The following is a 23781-nucleotide window of genomic DNA, read 5'->3' as shown; positions in this document are numbered from 1 at the left end:
AGGCGCTCGCTGTGAAATCTTTTCCCCCAAGAATCTCTCTTTCTCTCTCTGCTCGTTCTCTCGCCCATCAGAGTTATGGCAACGCGCGCCGGAGAAATCGGCGCACGTGTTCTGAGAGCGAAGCAGAAGAGGAAGAGAGCGCGTGCCGGTTCATGATGATGATCGCTGTTCGCTCTGCGCGGACTCGGTCGGCTTAAACCAGGGGTCTCAAAATCGCTCCCGAAACACGTGCACCGATTCCTCCGGCGCGGCATGGAATAACTCTGATAGGTGTGTGAACGAGTACAGAGAGAGAGAAACAAACTCTTGGCGAGGCAGGATTCGCATCAAGGCGACGTCCCAACTACTCGGCTATCCAGGCACGCTAGCATAGCATAGCCTTGTAGAGTATAGCATAGCAAAGTGGCGGGAAATGGAAGTCAGGGTGAGGAGGAGGGCAAGGAAGAGGAGAGAGAGTAAAGCACAGCATAGAAACAGAGAGGAAGAAACAAATAATGGGAGAGAGAAAGCGATAGAAAGAAAGAGGAAGCAAGGAATAGGAGAGAAAGAAAGAGCGAGAAATAAATAGAGAGAAATAAACAGAGACAGGAAAAACAGATGGATGAAATAAAAAGAAAGCAACCGAGGAGGAAGAGAAGCAACGCCCAGCTCCGCGCTTCCTTCAGGCTCGGCACCCCTAGTGCGAAGCTGCCTTCATTCTTTCTTCTTCGTCGCCTTCCTCTTCTGCAGAACAGGCGCGGCAATTTGTCCGGCGTGGGATGCAATAACTGATGGGAGAGGAACGAGTACAGAAGAGAGAAAGAAATTCTTGGCGAAAAATATTTCTTGGTGTGGTGAGATTCGAACCCCTGTCTCCACGATCCGAAGATAAAAAAAATACAGGTGGTGTCGCCGCGTTGAAGTTCCCGCACCAGCTCGTCGTGACCTCATAGATTTTGACGGCGTCTGCCAGTTCCTTTGTAACCGTTTGTCGGTATAAAAATGTTTATTTTGTGTTGTAAGGGGCCCAAGGTCTTCACGTACCGAGTTTTAGGAAGTTTCATTGAACCAACGTGGCCAAAATACGCAAATAGACTTCGAAATTCGTGACGTCACGGCGACGTTCACGCGCTGAAGTTTCGACGCGAAATTGAAAAACGAAACCTTCACCTTTGTTTTCTCTACTCCTAATTAACCTATGATGAGGAAATAATAACAATAAAGTTCTAAAAGATTAACTTGTCGGTCTAAGATGACTTCACTTTAGCGTCCCTTTAATAACTGTTGGGGTTTTGCGTCGCAAAACCACGATACGATTATGAGGGACACCGTAGCGGAGGGCTGCGGAAATGTTCGACCATTTGGTGTTCTTCAACGTGCACCTAAATCTACGTACGCAGACTAGCATTTCGCCTCCATCGAAATGCGGCCGCCGCGGCCGGGATTCGATCCTGCGACCTTCGGGTTAGCAGTCTATCCTTCGCCTTCTCTGTAGAGCCGCTATATTCGTCTGTTTATATCCTAGAAAGACGTAGTGTTCGTTTTTCCCCGTCGAAATGCGGGCGCCGTGGCTACTGGAATCGAACCCGCGCCTTCGTGCTTAGCAGCGCGACACCGTGTAAAGCCACCACCACGGATGGTGCCGCATCACTTCGTCCATCTGTGTTTTTTGTCCGAAGACCCGAATAGCGGAGACGGCGATCGAGAATGCGGAAGTTCCTTTCCTACACACCGCCTGCGAGAAAATTCTTGAAAGTTTTAGCACGTCGTATCGATAACGCGTCAGCGTCCGTGCTCCGAGCACTTTCAACTCGGCCGCTGTGTCGTTGTATACAGACGAAGGACTTTTCCCGCCCCAGCGCAGATGTTTATCTTCGATGAGGGTTGCAACGTGGGCTAGTTGGTTACTCATATGAAAGGCTTTTGGCGAAGGAAACGCGGACACGAGAAGGCACATAGCAACAACATGTTTATTTTCAAGAACCAGACCGCTTATATACCATCAAAACCAGGCAGACCGCTGAACACGTGGGATCACTCAGATGATGCACAAAAAACCACTTCACCAAAGCAAAATCGTGACGGGATAAAACTGCAAATCAACGCTTGCGCAAAAAGCCCAACTCCTTAGGTTTCAGTTTCAGTTTATTTTCAACAACAAGTTACAACGTACAGTGATGTTGTGGGCAGTGGACAAAAAGCCTCTAAAATGGGCTTCAAAGCGTCCACTGACCATAGCCTTTGACAGACAGCAGTACAAAGAGAGCTAAGAATTCACATAGCAAGTAGCATAATGCAGTACAGCAGTGCAGGTAAAACAAAAAATAACAATGTACAAAATGAAATTAAATATTCCCAATTAACATAATACAACGTTTTGACAAAAGTGAAAGTGTAGTCATCATACAAGAAGTGTTGAATGAAGTCAATAACCTAAAGAAATTATACAAGCTAAGCTTTACGTGCAAAAATTCTGCACCTAAAACAATATCTGGTGGAAAGAAGAAAAAGAGAGAAAAAGACATGAAAACAATAGAAAAGATATGAAGCGCGAAAACTGAAGCCGATATGATGCGCACGCTACAAAGCTTATTTATTTAGGAGACGTGGTAACTGTATGCACAACCTTTGTTCCCCGTAAGTAGTTCTGCAACGCGGGACCTCCCACATTTCGCGAAATCTGGTGTCACATGTATTTAGGTTAGGGGACAAGTAGGCGATGCTTTTAAGGGATTTGTATTTTTTTCTGAGCTCTGATTCATAGCGTTTAATGAGGATACGTTCATACAAGTTTGGAAGTGAGACCAAGTGCAACTCACGGAAAAGCGGTTCCGAATGACTTTCGTACGAAGCATTCGCAATGGCTCGAACGGCTTTTTTTTTTTTGTATTATGCGTAATTTACTCAAGTTAGAAGCAGTTGTAGTACCCCACACTAGGTAGCAGTAACTTAAAACTGACAAAAATAGAGTTGTAAACATTTCTCGGAAGTGAATAACGCACCTTACACAATCTCGAGTGACAATGTTATCGATGGCTTGCTCACACACAACTCACCGAGCGCATCGATAAGCTCGGCTTCAACTGTAAGACGGGTGATCTCTTCCTTATGTTGACCAACAATGACGGTGTTCTGAAATAATGGTCGACAACCGCATGCATGAACGTGGAGTGCTCGAAACCCATCTGCATCCACGCGGGTATACTTCCGGATGACGTCCTTGCGCTTTTCGCAGGCTTTTCGCCGTCACTCGGCCATGCAAAAAGGATGCTCAAAATTTTACGCTGCGAACTGTATCGGCAGATTCGCCTGCACAGAATCCATCTTGTCGTACAGCTTCAGAATTCCTTCGAGTCGTCTGTCGCCGGATGCCAGCTTATCTGCAATTGGCGGGGACAGAAACGCTCTGGTCGCCACAGCTTCGCCACCTCCGGGCGACGAGGCAGGGGCGTAGCCAGGGGGGGGGGGAGGGGTTACCCCCCCCCCCCGGAAATTTTCAATTTTGCTTGCGCATATATACACGCACACATACAAACACACGCACGAACATACATAAAGTATGGTTGAACACCCCCCCCCCCACCCCCCCGAACAAAAATTCTGGCTACGCCCCTGCGACGAGGAATAAGCTAAGGGCAAGGTACTGAAGGCCTCCATCTACCTGGTGACGTCGTTCAAGTCCTAGGACTCGATCGGCCCCAAGTTTGGCGTTCAGAAACAGAGTCCTGAGCTCCTGACCGTCGTTCGCCAGGTGTTGCGGCGTGCCGCCGACGGTGGAGAAAAAGAACTAGGAGGCTCACCAGTAAATATACGGCTAGCAGTGCGGGCGATATGGCAACAAGGAGCATTAAGCGGAAAGTCAGAGAGGCGGAGAGGACTTATTGGATGGCAGCGATGGAAAAGAAGCCGGCTCTGAGTAACTACCGAAAGGGAAAAAACGAAATAAGGAGGGAAAGGTTTTATGATAATTCAAGGGGAAGCGCTTTGCTGTTTGAACGCGTAGTTATAAAGCGAGATTCAGTAACGAAGAAGAACAATGTACATACTGCGGGGGAACTAAGGAAACGATGGAACATGTACTGATTGAATGTGGCGATATTCACCCAGGTATACGTGTGGGCACGAGTCTACATGAAGCCTTGGGTTTTAGGGACAACAATGGAAAGCTGAACACGTCCGCGATAGAAATAAGTAAGAGACGGTTAGAGTATTGGTGGCAGAAAAGTAGAGATAAAGTACAAAAATAAATGATGGGGGAAAAATAAGGTCGTGAATTTATATTTTTTTGGTATAATAACATAGATTTAATCAATGTAGATAAGGTATTAGGCCAACATGAAACAAGCAAGGTTTTTTTTTGCTTTCTTTCTTTTTTTTTCTTCGAGCCTGGTGGCAGACATGTCACCGCCCCGTTATAAAGGGGACGCTCATAGCATCCATCCATCCATCCGGTGAGAAGAGAGACGTGCCACCGACGGCGAGGAAGCGTGTGTTGTCGTACTTGAACGATAATTCGCTGTGTCAGGGAGATAAAGAGGGAGGCTTCGCAGTGTTTTTGCATTCCTGCTTTGTAGAATTCCTCTTTCTGGGTTGTTTAAGGTGAAGAAAGAAGTGTCTTTGAAGAAAGTAAAAGCAATGGCTATTCAGTTATGCAAAAACACGAAAGTCCTTGGAACTCTTAAGGGTATTCAAAAGAGTAAGAAAGATAGCTTGGACGTATTTTTTAGCGCGAAGACTCATAAGGTGGACATACCTTTTCGAGTAATTGTATCGGAAATAGGTACCTGGCAAAAGGAACTTGCTACATTTCTCTTGGACAAGCTCAATATTCTCGAGGTTCGTGACCCATTTTTAGTAAAGAGTTCAGACCATATTTTAGACTTCATGGAAGCTCACGAAAATGAAGGGCTAAAAGCCTTTTTTTAATGACGTCACTGACTTATACTATTCCCTCCCCCATGCACAATTGCTAAAATGTGTTGAAACCAGCATTGATGAATTCGGTATGGCCAAATTCTCTACTCAGTCGGGCGTATCTGCTGATGATTTTATTACCTTGTTACATTTTTATCTGAATTCGACATTCATTAAATGGAACAATGAGATACTTTTGCAAAAAAATGGTATTTGTATAGGCTCATGTATTGCGCCTGTGTTAAGCAAACTTTTTCTAGCGGAACGTGACAGGTGTGCGGCAGATCGTATCGAGGGGACAAATGTTAAGGAAGTGTTTCGTTATGTAGATGATTTTATTATTTTTATTAACAGCTGGTGGACCAATTTTGAAAGTGAGAGTGCCAATGTGTTGGATGTGTTTCGCGAAGGTCTTGACCCCCTAGAAGTGACAGTTGAATGGCTGAGCTATTAGGTTCTTAGACTTAAAAGTCTCGTTTGTTCTGACAACCAGCTATGCTGGAGCTACGAACCACGTGCTCAAAAAGCTTTACTCCCATCTCATTCAAATCATTCGAAACTAACCAAGAGAGGTATTGCGACGATGTGCCTCAGCAACGCATTGAACAAATCTTGTGCCCACCTAACGAAGCATAGCTTCCAGAACCAGATTTCTCGCCTGAAGGAATCTGGCTATCCAGATTATGTTTTAGTGTCTGTCGCAGAGAAGCAGTTAAAAAGAGGTCACGGAACTTCAAGCCAGTGTAACGCACATGGCCGCGTAACCTCAGAAACGAGACGCACCGCTGTAATCCCTTATGTTCACCAGCTGTCCCATAATCTAAAAAAGCTGGCACTTCGCGATAGTATTAGGGTAGTCTTTTCAGTGCCCGATAAGCTCGGGAAACTGTGCGCCATGACAAATCCAGTTATAGAGCAGAAAAAGTTGGTTGCACAAAAAAGCATTCAAATTAATTTGTTGATTGCAAGAGTTTTGTAATTTATCGTGTTCCGCTCTCCTGAGAAAAGCAAGCAGGTGCGTCAATGGGCGATTAAGAGAGCACCATTACAAATCAAATAGACTTGATGGGCTTCTAGCACTCCACGTTCATGCATGCGGTTGTCGACCATTATTTCAGAACACCGTCATTGTTGGTCAACATGAAGAAGAGATCACCCGTCTTATAGTTGAAGCCGAGCTTATCGATGCGCTCGGTGAGTTTTGTGTGAGCAAGCCATCGATAACATTGTCACCTAAGGAGTTGGGTTTTTTTGTGCAAGCGTCGATTTATAGTTTTATCACGTCACGATTTTGCTTTGGTGAAGTGGTTTTTTGTGCATCATCTGAGTGATCCCACGTGTTCAGCGGTCTGCCTGGTTTTGATGGTATGTAAGCGGTCTGGTTCTTGAAAATAAACATGTTGTTGCTAGTATTGTGTGGTGTTCATGTGCCTTCTTGTATCCGTGTTTCCTTCGCGCTACACCAAAAGTTTATCTTTGGGCGCATTCGCGGACACTATAGACTATTTTACGGATGGGTTTCGGTGCCTCCATATCGGGTTGCTAACCGTGCCGTTCTGTATCTTGAACAACTAAACGAACTGGACGTGTACCCATACACATGAAAACAGAATTGGGTCGGTGCGTTCGACGTTTCCTGACCTTATCAATTCTCCTCGCGACATAAGAAAACAGTCCTTGAACAGCCTAAGGTGGCGGCGCCCATATGTCTTACGTAAAGTCGTTTATAGCGCCTCAGCGGCGACAGTTCGACACTCATTCACACCGGCGACTCTCGAAGTTGAGCCGCCGTGATATAGTTAGCACATAAGGTGTCTCGCTGTTGAGCTCGAGGACGCGGGTTCGATTCCCTACCACGGCAGCCGCGTTTAAATGGGGGCGAAATGCAAAGAACACCGATATGTTTAGATGTAGGCGCGCGTTAAAGGGACACTAAAGAGAAAAATGATTTTTGTCGATATATATATATATATATATATATATATATATATATATATATATATATATATATATACATATATATATATATATATATATATATATATATATATATATATATATATATATATATATATATATATATATATATATATATATATATATATATATATATATATATATATATATAAAGTATTATTGTGGGTGAAAATCAGTTTCGTCACAACTCTCGCAGGCCACAGAATTAGGTTGTGTTGGTACGATCACAGTGTAGGGACGCAAACACTCTAGAATTGAACGAATGCTTATGAATGTTAGACAAATAATTACATCATTCAGAGTGCATCTCGGGTTCAATATGCCGATCCAAGCTGAATGTGCCGATCCAATCAAGCACTGAAAAATGGGCATTTTGGAAATAATTTTTCAAAAACATCTTGGGATGTAATTTGATAAATGTATGCGAACCCAAAGCAAATAAGCCTGTCTGCAAGGCAGAACATTAGTTCACTCTCTGCACTGAGAACATCAGGCTCGACAGTGCTATATATATTTGGCTTTCACACATATACTTGCCTAAAAAAGTCACAAAATACATGCGTCTTTGGCATTGCAGTAGATTCATAATGCACAGCTGAACGAATGAAAATTGACGGTTAACTTAAAGAGACCAAGGTGAACCTTCACTGATTCACGAGCAGGTAGCACAGGTGCCTCGTGAAACTATCTTGTGCCAAGAAGCTTAATTAGTGGAACATCGTATAGTGAGTGACCCATGGTGTGCAGAGTCTCGGGGAATTGCATTCGGAAGTGCAATGACACCTGTTTATTCCTTTTTTTATTTTTTTTGCTGATCGACGCTCCATCAACTGTATAACTGCGATTAAATTATTATTTAAAAAATTGGTGAGCTATAGTTCCTTTGCACAAAGGTATCCTGCCAAAAAAAAAATTACCTGCAGCGCTTGTCAAATGGGTGCTGCATTGCTAGAGTTTACCGCCAAGGGGGGCCCGAGCCCCTCCTTAAAAATTGGAGGGAGGGCCGGGCCCCCCTGCCCCCCTCCCCTGACTTTAAGCCCTGGTATTACCCTTTCACACTACTAAAAGCACAGCACTTGCTGCGAGGATATACGCTTGCTAAAGCGAGAAATCGCGAAAAAAGGAAAAAACAGGTGGCCACGCCACCTGACGTCAGAGATTTTGACGGCGTCTACTAGAGCCTACATAATTCTTAATCGGTAAAAAATGATCTAAATTGTCTTCTGAGGGGGCCAGAGACATGGCGTATCAACTTTCAGGAAATTTCGTTGACCGAATGTGGCCAGTGTGTGTGTGTGTGTGTGTGTGTGTGCGCGTGCGTGCGTGCGTGCGTGCGTGCGTGCGCGCGCGCGCGTGTGTGTGTGTGTGTGTGTGTGTGTGTGTGTGTGTGTGTGTGTGTGTGTGTGTGTGTGTGTGTGTGTGTGTGTGTGTGTGTGTGTGTGTGTGTGTTTAAGTGTAGGTAGATTAACGGTTCAATGGGCCAGCTCTTTTCGAGTAATGGGTATACCACAACGGAGGCGTTGTCAACAGTGATATAAATATTTATTTCCCAATAGCTTCGGGAAGGGACCTCTCTTCCTCATGGGATGAGGAAGGGAGGGAGGATGAGGAGTAGGAGCGGAAGAAGACCAAGACGGAGAGCCGAGAGCGCGCGTGACAGTATTTGACACCGCTGAACCTAGGCCTTTGGTTTTGTGAATGAACCCCCTTATAATTTGGTGGAGGTGTTGTGTAGTCTTCGAAGCTGGATCTACGAAGCCGCACCTTACCTCCAGTGTCAGCAATGCCGGAATAATCCACCAGCCAAGGTACTTCCCAGATTCCAGCCACTGCATGTCCCGGCGTGTTGCCACTGCGTCCGCCGATCTTCAGCGGCACTGACGACCAAGACGTTGAGGACTGATTGGCTACCATAGGCGTATATACCGGGGGGGGGGGGGGGGGGGGGGGCGCTAGCCCCCCCACTGAGAATGTTGGGGGGGGGGGGGCGGAGCCCCCCTACTTTCGACAGTGATTATTGTCGGCTGCAGACTGGAAAACTAACAAGGCAGGCAAAGTTTTACTTGAACGCAGCAATAACGTAATTTTGTAACAAAATTTGTCCTACGATTCTGCTGTGACGACTGTCCTCCGCGTATCATGAACACGCAGTGTAGGCTACCTGCGGTGCGGGCTGCCCATGCCACGCTTGTTCGTCTTGCGCTCGAGCATTGCAGAGGAGGCTATCGCTCAGCAGGGGCTCTATAACATTACGGCAATCTGCCATGATTTTATTTTGTTCTGCCTGGACTGAAATTTAATTAATCGGCGATGCAAATATGGGCGGGAACCAGGAAACGTTTTATAGCTCGATCAAACGCTCTCCTTTTTCAGGAAATTCAGTTTCTTTCTTTGAAAACGAATAGCATCGCCACTGCTCCATATCCAAACTGCTGTGAGTTGATGAGTATGTAGAAGTGTCCAGTATTTTAGTGGTGCCTAGCTAATAAACATTCGCACTTTAGTCTCCGATTAGCCTGCTTCACTTTGCTTATCATATGTTATAGCCTGCAGCGATCGCGGCGGCTTGTTACAAGGCAGTGGACTCGAGCACGTTGAGAAGCCCAGCTATCAAGTTTACCCCGTTACTTGATCTACCTTACCAGGGAGATGATCAGCGTCCACGGTTTTCTGGACTAAAAAGGCTGCCCGCTTGCAAAGGATTGTGTCTGTTCCTAATAATGTTTATTAGATGCGTAGCAGCTCTTTGACTAGCATGTGTAACGCTGTCCGTCCGCACAAACGCGAGGCAATCGCGCTTCCCTCGGCGCAGGTGTTGGAGCGGTGCCAGGTAGGTCACGCCGCAGCTGGGCGTTGACGTCACGCACCATTCGCACGCTTCCCTCGCAGGTGCGCGCGTACGTCACTCTCTCCCTCACCCGCCGGAGCGCCGCAGCTGCCGGCTCCAACGCCCGCTCGCCTCCCGTGTCTGCGTTTCAAACAAACGCTTACACCATGTAAACGCTACACCGAGTTTCGCTTCAAACGAATCTTCCAGCGCTCACCGCAGCACCCGCGTTAGCGCCGTTCAACCCGTGACGCCACCCGTGCGCAACGCTGCTGCTTCGCATCCCACCAGCGTTCCCTTCGGGGAGATGGTCCAATTTTTTTCTCTCTCTACCTTTGTGTCAGCAACGATGAGTTCACAGGGAGTTGTACACGCGCAAAAACAGCTCAGCATCGTTATACTATACTGAAAGTATCTATTATATGCATATGAATCCATCTCGCCCGCTGCTATAAGCAGCCGCTGCTAATGTGATTGGCGGGCAGCCTTCTTAAATTACGTTCAGAAAGAGACAATGTCTGACTCTTCCGAAAAAATAAAAAGAGTTATTGTTCAGCACAGTAATGTGCTGCTTATTGTGCACACTTCATTTTAACGCCGCGAGATTTCGCAGACTTGTGACGTCGCGTAACAAGGAGGAGATTTTATGGCACATTGAAAATTTTTGACGAATAGCGAAGAACCAATGACAAACAATACGGCGTATTGAAAATAGTTCACTATTATTTTTTTACGCAGTCATGCGTATGTGGTAATCACGTGGTGGATCACTTAGGAGTCATTTGTTGCGTCGTTTTACGAGCAGGTACTGTGAGCATGACCCGGAAAATTTCGACTAATCATTAGCAGCTAACGACCTATACGGAAGGAAACAATGCGGGGTAGCTTAACGTTGTAATGGCCCACATTTTTTCAAGGAAAATTTGAGCTTACACAGTTTACGTAGACTAATTACTTGGAGAAACCGGAGGGGAGGAGTAAAGGGCCACTTCACCGCTTTTCCGTTTATACCCCCCCACCAAAGCTGGGAAAAGTAGGAGGGCAAGGAACGACACCTAGTATATAAATTCGTAGACACTTATAACCCTATATCTACACAGACTTCTGCGAAGTACCCTGCTTTGTCAGCCACATGTTTTGTTTAATAGGTGAGAATTTAAGGCACTAGAGTCCATAGCAGGTTCTTTATACCCATCGTATCTACAACGTCAAACTCATACTGGGAAGTTTGCTGATGCAATGCTGAGGTGATCAGGTTGAACTTGGGTGTAATTTTTAAACTTCACGGTAATATTTCCAAAATGTTGTTAAACACTGCTGTGTTGTCGCGGTATAGGGCGGCCCAGCCTGCACAATCTGTTTATGCAGATTCTTCCTTGATTTAAATGTTTTGAAAAGCAAGTCATCTGATCTGCTCTATGAATATAGAAAATTACCTCAAATCTGTACGCGGTGGTTGTTAGATATGTCAAATTTAAAACCCTTGGTCGGTTATTCAGATAGAGATAGAAATAGACGACAGTAGTACCTCAGAGAGAGTAGTGACAATAAAAGATATTAAAAGATATTTCCAACTGTCCAGTCACCGTCACAGTTACAGTGCCGCGAAATCTTTAATTGTTATGTTTATTATTGCTTTACAGTGCTTTAATTGCTGCAAGTTTACCCGGGTTCTCATTTATGCCTTTTTCGAGGGTGTTAAACCGGTGTATGAGGTATGACTCGCGATGTTCACGTTCCCGGTTTGATTTAAATCCTGTTTCTAAGAGTGCAGCATGAATGGACGGGAAGGTTAAGATGTTTCGATAGAGGTAGATTTGGGGCTGATTTTGCGTGGGCTCTGTGATTATTAAAGCGAATCCTAAGTGGTGTTTCTGTTTGTCCGATGTATTGCATGCTGCACATGTTGCATTCGAGTAGATATACCACATTAGAGTGTGTGTGTCTTTGAGGTTGCGCGATCGTCGGTAAACGACGCCAGGGGCGGATGTAAATGCGCGTTTCAGACGTACACTTTGTTCCAGTATGTTGTAATGTCATTTAAAGATTATGTTTACGTTGAGGAAGTTCGTGCTGTAAGTTAAACACAGGCTTGTCTGTTGCAGGTTGTGTTGTGGTGGCCGCTTCATAAGACGGTCATCACGCTTCAGTTTTCTAGCTTATTGAACAGTGTCATCAATTACGTGTGCAGGATATTTCTGCTTATCCAGCATAAGTTTTAGCCTCTGTGAGCTCGTGTCAAAATCAGCGTCTCTTGAGCAAATTCGCTTAAAACGGTGGGCCTGGCTGTATATGCAATGCTGTTTTTACAGTGGCGCGGGTGGTCACTTTGGTAATGGAGGTACTGTTGTCGATCCGTTGGTTTGCGGTAGAATTGTGGAGAGTTTGTCATCTTCTATCGTTATGGTAACGTCGAGAAAATTTACGGTTACTTGCGAGTAGGTGCGTGTGAAGTGTATGTTTGGATGCACAGCATTGTAAGTGTCGATAAAGCTTAGCAGTTCGTCCTCGCCGTGGGTCCAAATGAGAAAAATGTCGTCAAGAGTGGTTTCAAGGAGGTTTTGGACAGAAGTACGGATTCTAGCTTTCCCATAAAAATGTTAGCATAATTTAGTGCCAGTTTGGTACCCATAGCGGTTCCGCTAATTTGTCGAAAGTACTCCTGGTTGAATTCAAATGAGTTCAGTTCCAAGACCATCCTCGTCAAACTTGCGATGGCAGGGAAATCTGGGGTGTCAGGTTGTCTATGGTGTGTGTACAAGCTATTTAATGCCACTATGTCATCATCGTGAGGGATATTTGTATACAACGAGGACACATTAAGGGTAATTAACTAAGAACGAATCTTTCGGCACGAACATAATCTGCAATATCTCGAAGAAAATGTGTGGTGTCCTTTACATACGACGCGAGAGTGCAAGGAATGTGGCTTATTAATTTGTCCACGTACCCCGATATGGGTTGGGTTACTGTACGGCTGTACCTATATGCCTGATATGATTGGTCGACCTGGGTTGCCGGGTTTATGAATTTCTGGGAGTATGTAGAAGCGTCGTACCTGGACGAGGGTGTGCTGGTCGGATTAGTTTGTGCTCACTGCGTGTTATTCTTCCTGCGTCCAACAGTTTCTTCACTTCTGCAATTGCTACGATACGCGCATATTCGTCTGTCGGATCCCCTGGGAGGCGTTCGTAAAACTCTGGGTCATTTAGTTGACGGTATGCTTCTTGTAAGTAGTCGGCTGTATTCAAGACTACAACTGCCCCTCCTTTGTCAGCGGGTTTTATTGTTATATCCGTCCTAGATACCAGGTTATTCATACTCGCTTTCTCAGATTTTGTCAAGTTTTCCCGCTTTCCTTTCTGTCTGTGGTACTCTTGTACTCGATGACTGTTTGGTGTCCAATCGTTTGTCCGGTGGCGGGGGGTGTTTTGAATGTTAGAATGCTTGTCCAAGAAATATTCGCGCAACCTCAAGTTTCTAGCGAAGTTGTCGAGGTCTCGGAGTAAGTGAAATTCGTCAACAGATTTTCTGGTTGGGCAGAAGTTTAGTCCTTTAGATAATTACATCGTCGGGTGACAAACTCGTGTCTGTTTTTCTTCTTTCTTTTCTCGACTCGTTATGTCAGAGGCTGCTTTCTCGCAGAACATTTTTGGCAGTGAAGATCGGTGGTGTGAAATCACGTCTCCGATCTCCGCTGGCAAAAATGTCCTGCAGAGGGCAGCACCTGACTGACTGCGTCGACAAGCGTTGAGGCTGAGCGCGTGTCATTTCTCTAGTTCTCGCCTCTCCTGCTCGTCATTGTCTTTTGTTTTCTCATTAGAACTAGAACGCTGATGGCTGAAGTGGTTGAAGTTAAAAACTGTCGGAAGCGATCACTACAAGTGCAAACGGTTAAGCTACTCCGGCGCTGAAGTAATCAGCCTACGATAACTTCGCGGATTCAAGCCTTGCAGGATACCTCTGGTTACTGGTATGTAGATGTTTTGTGGAACTGCATTCGATACGTTTATTTTTCATTGTCGCGCTACCGCAGTAGCTAGTGTGGTACTCACAATGCTTTAAATGTTTATTTATTAGGTGCCCCTGATATCTTGTCATCTGTAGCCAGCCAGGTAGTTCACCCGGTTGGGTGGTCTTGCGTTCGACGAACTTTCGCTCTCTCCCAGGCCCTGTCGTTTTGGCGGGCTTTTCCGAATTCTGAGGAAGTATGGCTCGGCGGAGGTCGCCATCCTCTGGGTCATGTAAGCATTACTGCATACTTCTTTTTCTTTCTAGTTGTAAAATGAAAAGTGCACACTCCGCTTTACTATCGACTACTCTTCACAATGCACGGTGTCGCGCGGAAACAAACGAAGGCGAATGCGCCCAACACACACGGAACGTCACCCCCCCCCCTTTCTTTCCACCAAAATTTAAAGGTGGTACCCTTCTTGCCTGGTGGTCAGCAAATGCACAAAAAATGCAGCCCATGTGAGCTGCCCTCACCCCATCTCCCTTCCAGGAATATTGAGCCTGCCCTTGATCAAAAGGAGACTTTCGGCATCTCCGCTCAGCCAAAATGCACTGATGAACTATATTGGAGCACATTTCTTTGGAATCTTTATGCATGCTATCATTGCTGACTTGAGACATATATAATTAGTGCAAAAAAAAAAGGACAATACAGAGGAAACGCAGGATGCAGCGCTACACTTCAACTGTTTCCTTTGAGTTGTCCTTTGTTCAGTTTTGCGCTAATTAGATATGCCTTAAGTCAGTAACTCGTGCCAACTAGCTCAACTTGTACCTCTACTACTGCTATCATTGCTCCTCGTTCCGTTGTTGCCTTCACCGGAAATTTCAAGTGGCACGAGAAGACTGGGTCAAACGCATGCAGGTTGCATCCAATGCAGGCTTCATTTGATACCAGCCATGTCACCACTTCCAGTATCATAATTAAAAAATGTGTGCAAGGTGTTCAGTCTCTATGGCACTTTTTATTGATCGCTCTGCATTTGGAATCGCTGATTCTTATCTGCTCAGTCTATGTCCAGTGCTGTTCACTCTTCGGGCGAACACTGCACACCGTGGCCATGCAGTGCCACTGTATCCGTAGTGGCCGTGCATGGAAGCGTAGCAGCAGAGGGACCAACTGGGTGTACTTCTGCTGGAGTGTGCCGCTCCCTAGTCGCCACCATGGCCATGGTGCCACTCTTGCTTGGCTGTAGTACAGCAAGAGAAGCGAGCTCGTTTGTGCCTGTGCCACTTCGATTCGATGCGCGGCCACACTGAGCCACGTTCACCCTAATAGTGGACAGCACTGTACATCTGTGGACAAGACTGACATATCAGTTGCGTGCAAGTTGGTTAGTACATCTGTCATATACTCATGGTTCATCTGGCATATACACATCATATACTCATGGCCATGGCCCGATAGCCCCTCTCGGTGCAGTCCCAGAGCTGTCGCTGGAAGACTACGACCCCATGCCTTACGAGGAGCTGATCTGCGCCATCTGCCACTCTGTGCTGCGCGATCCCGTCGAGTGCCCCTGCCACCACGTCTTTTGTCGCCGCTGCATCTGGGAGTGGGTCCACAAGGACAACAGCTGCCCGATATGCCGCAAGCGGGGCATCTCGGCCGTTACACCTGTACCGCCTTTTGTACGAAACATGCTCAACTCTCTCAAGGTGAGCAGACACTGTAATCAAGAGGTGGACAGACAACTTGCTCGGTTCGTATGGAACACAAAGGCAAACAGCAGTAACGTTCAAGGAGTAATGACACAACATTTTGAACTAAGGTGCGTATTTGGGCCGGTTGGTACATGTTCAACGATACGAGAAACAGCGCGACACACGGGACAGTGAAAGAGACGGACCAAGCGCTTGGTCCGTCTCTTTCACTGTCCCGTGTGTCGCGCTGTTTCTCGTATCGTTGAACATTTGAAGGCGAGATAACTTGTGGGATCACACAACATCTAGGCTTTGCACCTGCCTGGTTTTTGACTGGCCCGGCCAGTTCTTTAGACAGTGAGCCGGTTGCCAGTCCGCGCCTAAAGTGCCGGTGATTGGCTGGTTTTTTGGCCATTGTGTCACAATTATTATTTTTTGTGTGTTTTGTGAGCATCAATTCAAAAACGATGATAAAATATTTGTCGTCAGTCGCCAGAACTTTTGCTGTTTATCTATCGCATTCTATCTTATGCTAATAAAAACTTGAAAGCAAGGTCTTTTTAAGTGTAATGATTATTGGAATAGAGCAAAAATCAGCATCAGTGGTTACGTGCTTCCAAAAGTGCGAATGCTTTGCCTTCAAAACAGCGAAAATTGTGTCAATGTGTGTTGTGTTCTGGAAAGACTATAGAGATTTCAACCAGAGTACGAGAGTTGCAGATCCTGCTCGTGGAGAATGACGCCACAACAGCAAGGTGCACTTTACGTGCAAGCACGTTTATGGTGAAATCCTCTTTTAAGATAAAGGTTCTTCTACTCACCGGTATTTTTATGCCAACCAGCAGGCTAGTTGGTATGCTCAGTGTTGTGTTTTTGTGACCACGTGTACGTTATGCCGAGGTCTCTTTAGGAAAACAGTGTTACAGTAAATGGCATCACATGTCAAAGACTTAACACGGCACCTTCTTTTTTCAACATAACTTCAACCGCCTGTGTGTATGAAAAATGAGATTGTGCTGAGTGCAAAAGGATCCGAGACTGGGCAAGTTGGTTAACGTTCATTTGTAAGACAGTGCAAAAGATGGAAGCACAAGAGAAAGGACAGGTCAGTGTGTTGTCCTGTGGTCCTCTTCGTCTTGTGCGTCAATCAACTGTTCTCTTTAAATCCTTTCAATGCTTGTACTGTTTTGTTGTAGGTGAAGTGCCGAAATGCTGGCTGCAATGCCCGTGTACCTGCGGAAAGTTTTGTGCATCACACGAGTGCGTGCGAGTTTCATGAAGTAAGCTGCCCACACGAAGCCTGCGAACATCGGTGTCAACGACGTTTGCTAGAATCTCACGTGAAGCAGTGTCCACTACGCGAGGTCACATGCGAGAAGGGTTGTGGATTGGTTCTCACACGGGGCCGCCTCAAAAGCCACAGCTGTGTGGATGAACTCAAGCGTAAGCTAGACGGTGAGTAATGTTTTGCTATGGGTTTGCCAGCTATGTCAGCTTGCTACGTCTTGCATTGTTTTAACGAGCACTTGAGAAGCATCACATGCTGAGCAAAGATGAAACATGACCTGTCTTAAAGGGGTACTGATGCAAAATTTCGCGGCTGAGATAGCCTGCGGGATTGATTCTCGTGAACATGCGTATATCATCTGTCAGATCTGAACAGCGAATACAGCTTGGAAGGTAACTTATACGTATCTTGAAGTTCGCGTGCCCGTTCCAGCGCTATATGCCGCACCTCGTGACATTGACAATCGTACAAGGTGACCTGAAGGTAACCCCCAAACTTCTGCGACGTCACACTGCGGCCGAGCTCTGAGATGCCCAGCTAAATCAGCGTCATAGTTGCCATTGCGCTTTTGCCGTGCTTGCGCCAGCAGGCAACTCACTATTTGGCGGCTGCTCACGAGTCCGTGCCTGCGGCGAACGTGTCGAAACCTCAAGAAAGTCTTTGCCACCAGGTGCCGATAATGACGATGACGGCAACGACCCCGCGCTGCACATGCTGCACGCGAAAGAACGCTAGCAGACGAGGCAGGGAGCGTGCAAGTGCTCCGTTTCACACGCTAGGTGGTGTTAGTTGTACACGGTGCCTTGTCGTTCTCGGAGCTCTCCCAAACCGAAACGGAGACTGGTCGGTAATAAACAGACTGTAATTAATTCTCTCATGCGCTGCAGCAAGCGATGTGCCGTGTTATGACTAATAGGCCTCCAGCAACATATTTCAGCAAAAAAACGCCACACCAAACAGGCTAAGAGAGAGAGACCGCGTGGTTAGTTATGAGGAGATTACAAAACACTACAGGCTAGGAAGGGCCCGTTTTCCTCCGGCCCTCACCTCTCTAAGCAAGCAGCAGGCGACGGCATGGCACCTCTTACAGGTGAACACGTTCCCGAATCCGGTCGTGTAGCACTACTACCCCCCGGAGTTATACTCGGATATGTGTAGGATTTGTCATCAAAGACAGACCTGAATCATATATCGTGGGCTTGCCTCAGAGTGCCAGAGCAAAATAAGATACATTAACGGAGAGCAGCGGGAGTCTGCACTGCTAAGCGCAGACCCAGAAGTGCAACTCCAAGTCCTTTGGCAAGCAGAGGATGCTGCCAGAACACAAGGACTCGTGGCTGCCACCAAGTGAAGGGAGCCCATCCCTCCCAATCTTGCTGTTTTAAATAAAAGTTATTTCCTCCTCCTCCAAAATATTTGTGTCAGGGGTACTGGCACAAAAATTTTGAGTACTCGCTTGTTTACATTAAATGAAAGGCCAAGCCCTCAAGAGCCTAGAAAACGTACTGCTAAGCGCGAGTGCACCCTGAAAAAGTAGTTACAGCGCTTTCTTAAAAGCTAGTTTCGGTGCCTACTGAACCCTGACGTCATGACACTGTATGAGCTTCTCGTCACGTCTGTCGAACAAGCTAAGCAACACTGAGTGGTGAATGGAACGAAAAATGATGGGCTACTCTAAGAGGTAGGAAGACAGCAGAGTGGATCAGAGCAAACAGGGGTAGCTGATATCCTAGTAGGTATTAAAAAGAAAAAAGACCTTCTAGCCGACACCTAGGCGGGAGCCCAGCCCACAAACGCGTCGGATACGAAATAAAGTTTTTTCCATTCCATTCCATTCCAGGTCACGTCATGACAAGGACAGATAACAGATGGTCGGTGAGAATGTTGTAACGAATACCGAGTGCCTCCGAGGACGGCAAACAATTATCGATGAAATTAAAAAATTTGCAGGCATGAAATGAAATTGGCTCTCTTAGGACAGGGTGGGTTGGAGATATATGGGAGAGGCATTCGTCCTGCAGTGGATATAAGGCAGGCTGAATACGATTGTTCACATTAAGGCGAAAGCCTTAGATGCCTCATCAGACGTGAAAATTGACCGTTGATGTAAAAAGTCATCGTGATGTAAAAAGTGATGTAAAAAGTCATCGTCACGTGATGACGTCGCAGATCGCCAGAATTTGTGATGTAATCATGACTCCACACGATGACGTCATCACGTGTCGTCGCTTGGTCAAAGGTTAGCTGATCATGGAGGCAGCGTAAAACCAAGTGAGGTGCAGAAAGCTTGCAATGCCTTCGATCCTGGAGGCAGTGCAAAGCCACGTTATAAGCAGAAAGCTTTCGGAGGGAGTCGAGGGAGGATCAATACATTGACAGAAGAAAAAGAAGTCTTTTGCCCTCGAGTCATCTTAGGTGAATACATAAGGGAGCTTGAGAGTTTTTATTTTGTGGAGGATCCATTCAACATTGACACAAATTTTCAGAAGCCACATCCGAGTGTGACGATTGGCGACAGAAGGCCGCGGACGCAACAGAAGCCCTGAACCGGCTCCGCGACACGTTGCGCCGCTTGGGCGATACGGCAGTGGTTCTGGAGAGCAGCATCGGTGACCTGAACGAACAACTTCGCTCGGCCAATAGGCTGACCGCCCCTGGGCCGCACAATCATCAGTCAACAACGGCTGCAGCGAGGCCGAGCCGAATCGTCCAACATCCCAGCATCCACAGCACCAGCACCATCAATCTAGGTGCTTTGTTTGGCACCCAAACAATGCAAATTTTTGGAGAGGATGACAGTGAATCTGACCTCTCAGAAGGTTCACCCGATGTGGAAGAGTCCTTCTCCGATGTACCTTAGTCCGAACTGCTTCTTAAATTGAAACCGAAACTTGTCAATGTTTCTTAATCATCTGCAGTCGCCACCTTGTTTCTCTTTTGAAACCGTTTTGTTTGCCTGTTAAAAGGGGGAAACTGCGCTTTAAAACACTTGTTTAAAATTAAAATTCATGAATGCTTTTGATTAAACGTTCTGAGTGTTTGTACGTTTGGGTGCCGATTTTGATAATGTAATTATTTTTGTAGTACATTATGCAGTTCCTAGAATATCAAGCACTTGTGCCTTTTTGTGGGCAAGATTTTTCCTAACCTGGGGGAGTTACCAAGTAAATGGGCATATTGTAATAATCTGGAATGAAAACGGGAATAAATCTTCTAAGCCTATCGAACAAAAGTTATGATATGTTAAACATTTGTGAGTGAGTTGATGTCGGGCCATGATTTCGCTCACAAATGTTCAACATGCTGTAACTTTTGTTCAGATGGGTTTAGAAAATCCATTCTTGTTATATTGCATACAATTCTCATGCCACACTATTGTAATATGCTAATTTGCTTCGTAACTCTCTCAGTTTAGGAAAGATCTTGCTTACTAAAAGGCGTGAAGAGTGCTTGACAATTTAAGATACGTATTGTACTAGAAAAATGCTTGAAATTGGCACACAAATAAGCTAGAAATCTCTGCAAGTTCCATCAAAAATATAAAGAAAAAATGTTTTTAAGTGTAGCATTCCTTCTTAAAACGTGTTTTAAGTGTTCTTCCAGGGTACAGAGAATCAAACATACCTCACAAGCTGCTTGTTATATTGTGAAACTGGGCTGTTGCAGGAATATTGTCATCAGGTTCATTGAAATAGACAAATCCTTTGCAGCATCTTTCTTAGCTGCTCATCAGATGCAAATGACCTTGGAGGTAGTCATAGTGGTAGCTCTTTGTCTCTGGGATTACTGTTTGGCTCCTGGATGACACAGTTTCTTGGTGAACATGGAAGTGACTTGTACCACAGTCTGCTCCTTGGTTGCATGAATTCCTAGAAGGTCGGCGAGCTTTTCGCTACCTATAGTTTTTTATTAAGTTTCTTTAAGGCCGCAGGACAAATCACTTGTACAGGTAACTTTCTGCACTGTACAACGCACAGCTTTGAAGAAAACTTGGAGCAAACACCGATTTTCTTAAACATTCGGTCTGAAAACGAAAAATGCAGCCATTGGAAGACTGCCATACTGATATGACTGGAAGTGGCATGTAAGAAAGCTAAATTTTACAGATTACAGGTGATGGCATTTTGATATAAAGGTGAAGTCGCAAGCGATTTCTAACCCAATATCCAGAGAACTCTGCCGCCATTTGGTTTGAGCTGTGAAAATCTTGTTGCATTTAGAAAAGGAAGCCAGTTTTAGGCAATTGAAAGCAAGGGAATCTTTATTTGAGAAAAGCTCGAGGAGATCACTAAAGAATGAAACGCACAAACTTTACAATTTTATAACCGCTTGCCAATAATTGATGTCGCTGTTCTCTGAACTTCATCTGTTTTAGCTAAAGCAGTGAAATGTAAGGCATTGGTTTGCAGCTTTTCTGAAAATAATTGTCCATTCCTGACCAGGGCCCATGGGAATGATGTACCCACCTCAGCTGGAGACTGCTTGCGCATGCCAGTAAAACTTGTTCATCTCTTCTGTAGGATTGTGAACAGAGGAGTTGTGATAATCGTTTCCTTTGCATACTTGCAATATGCCTAAGAAATGCCCCTGACCCTCATAAACTGCAGCCAATGTTAGGAAGCACAGTGATCTACCAGAGATTTTTTGGCAAAATTGTAAATTTTGTTGTAGTTCTAATGGGATGTGCACCCTCAGAAACCTTAAGTAGTAAGGCTGTGTGTTTGCCTGAGAGATTTGTGTAAAAGCCTTGATTCACACACTTTCTCTGACTTTGTACGTTTCATACATAATATTCACCATGGAAGGGCAAAGAGTACAAAACAAAACTGCGAAAATGTGTGGGGAGCCGGTATAGAACTGGCGGATGTTAAAATATGAGCAGCAGTAATCTGCTTGAGTGTGAGATGAAAAATTTAAGGGCACCGTTTTTAATATTGCAGATGTAACTCTAAGAAATGCAGCTCAAATTTTCTGATTGAACCTGTCTTATATTCGCACAGCAACTCGTCGACCATTGGTTGTTGTCTTAGATGAGCTGGTAGACCCCTTTTTGTGCAATTTAGTGCAGTGTTTGTATTGCTTCTTGTGATAATTGTCTCCCAGCTGTCATAAACATGTGCCTTTGTGATATTTTTTCTATACAATAATTTTATGTTAGTTTTGTGTACCTCAATTATCATTATTTTTTCCATTTTGTGGCATTAACTGTTGTCATGACAGTAAAGGTGTGTTTCAGCAGCTTATCTTCACTGTGGCACTCATTGGTGGAAAGAGTGAGCAAAAGTGAGGTTTTTAATCAAGTGCTGTGAAATCTGGGTGAATTGCTGTCTATCACTTTAAGTGGTTTCTGTTTGAAGCATTAGACAGCGAAATATAACTTGTCCACGGTGTTTTGTTTTATTGAACTCCTGAGTGACTTGAGCAACAACAAAATTTCCATGTGATCTTCAACAAGGTGCTTAAAGAGACACTTAAAGGGACACTAAAGAGCAAAATGATTTTTCTCACATTAGTAAAGTAGTCTTCCACGATACCAAAAACACCACGCTTGCTGCGAGAAGACGCTTAATAAACGAGAAAACGCGCAAAAAGAAAATACAGGTGGCGACGCCACCTTTGAATTCCCGCACCATTTGCTGTGACGTCACATATTTTTTACGGCACCTGCTTGGGCCTACGTAGTTCCTAATTACGTAGTTCCTAATTGGTTCAATCGAAGCACATTGTCCTCTGAGGGGTCCAGAGACTTGACATAACGAGTTTGTGGAAATTTCGTCGAGCCAGTGGCGCCAAAATACGTTAAATGCTCTTTGAAACCTTTTACGTCACGAATTACAAAGTTCGGCGCGAAATTTAAAAATGAAACTTTGAACTTCGTTTTCTCCTCTAATAATAAACCTATGGTGGTGAAATAAACTGCACAAGAGTTCTCCGAGCACACTTTATCAATCTAAACCAATTCATTGCTTCTCTTTAGTGTCCCTTTAAGAGCAAAACGATTTTTCTCATATTAGTAAAGTACTCTTTCACGATACCAAACACACCACGCTTTCTGCGAGAAGACTCTTAGTAATCGAGAAAAGGCGCCAAAACAAAATGTGGGTGGCGACGCCACCTTGAAGTTTCCGCACCATTCGCCGTGACGTCACATGTTTTGATGGCGCCTACTAGGGACTACGTAGTTCCTAATCGGTAGAAGCTAAGTACATTGTCCTCTGAGAGGGCCATAGACTTAACATACCAAGTTTGGGGTAATTTTGTTGAGCTAATGGCGCCAAAATACGAAAAGTACACTTTAAAATCCGTGACGTTATGCGGAGAGATTTCGCTGCGAAAATTAAAAATGAAACTCTGAACTTGATTTTCTCGTCTATTAATAAACCTATGACGGCAAAATTAGAGTTCTCAGAGCCCAATTTATCGATCTAAACTGGTTCATTGTTTCTTTTTAGTGTCCCTTTAAGATGAAGTGCTATATACTCATAATATACTCATATGCCATATAAAGTGCTATATAGCACTATGTAAATGTCTATATAGTATTATGTATTATCTGCTGTTTGTAAGGAAATTTGTGCGTTTGTTGCTATTTGTATTGACTCCTGCTTCGATATTATTTTTTGTACTGCCATAAGTTATATTATGGTGAATAAATTTTTTCTAGTAATCTCTGCTAATTTCACACATTTGCTGCAAGTAAGTTCTGTGGAAATGGTCTCTCCATTTTCATATCGTATAATGGACAAATGTGAGAGAAGTTTCTTCAGAGTACAGATGCAACAGTTAGTGTTCAGATGAATGTTTTTCGAACAGTGCAAGCTCGAAGTATACTCTTCGAACACTTTTATAGATAGCTGCCACGGAGATTTAGGCCTTTGACAGTGGTGCAAACTTCCGCTCACTGTCTCAAGAGCTTTAGGGCTTTAAAGCCCCAGCTATGTACTGTAGAAATGGCCATATGATGCATAAAGCGGGCAACCACTGGTCTAATAATGCCAAGGGACGGAAAGCGTAGTTGGTGACCGAGAACTATGTGGCTAGACAAAATTTGCATGTTCAGGAAGGTGTCAATAGGTGTCATGGGAGATCTTTGGGAGGGGCTTTCATACTGCAGTGGACATCGACATAAGCTGGTGAA

At 45.0% G+C, this 23781-nt stretch overlaps 1 protein-coding gene across 1 annotated transcript; it reads left to right on the top strand.

Moving 5' to 3' along the window:
- The first annotated feature begins 13497 nt into the window (after nucleotides 1-13497).
- Nucleotides 13498-23310, top strand: LOC119400475 (RING finger protein 151). The gene is made up of 5 exons (XM_037667530.2): nucleotides 13498-13670; nucleotides 13778-13941; nucleotides 15120-15370; nucleotides 16552-16810; nucleotides 19130-23310. The coding sequence occupies exons 2-5, from the start codon at nucleotides 13908-13910 to the stop codon at nucleotides 19501-19503; spliced, it is 918 nt and encodes a 305-aa protein (XP_037523458.1). The 5' UTR covers nucleotides 13498-13670; nucleotides 13778-13907; the 3' UTR covers nucleotides 19504-23310.
- Nucleotides 23311-23781: the final 471 nt, after the last annotated feature.

The sequence above is a fragment of the Rhipicephalus sanguineus genome, chromosome 7 (assembly GCF_013339695.2).
Source record: "Rhipicephalus sanguineus isolate Rsan-2018 chromosome 7, BIME_Rsan_1.4, whole genome shotgun sequence".
NCBI lineage: Eukaryota > Metazoa > Arthropoda > Arachnida > Ixodida > Ixodidae > Rhipicephalus > Rhipicephalus sanguineus.
Note: the sequence above shows the minus strand (reverse complement) of the source record. Positions and strands in the feature narration are given on the sequence as shown.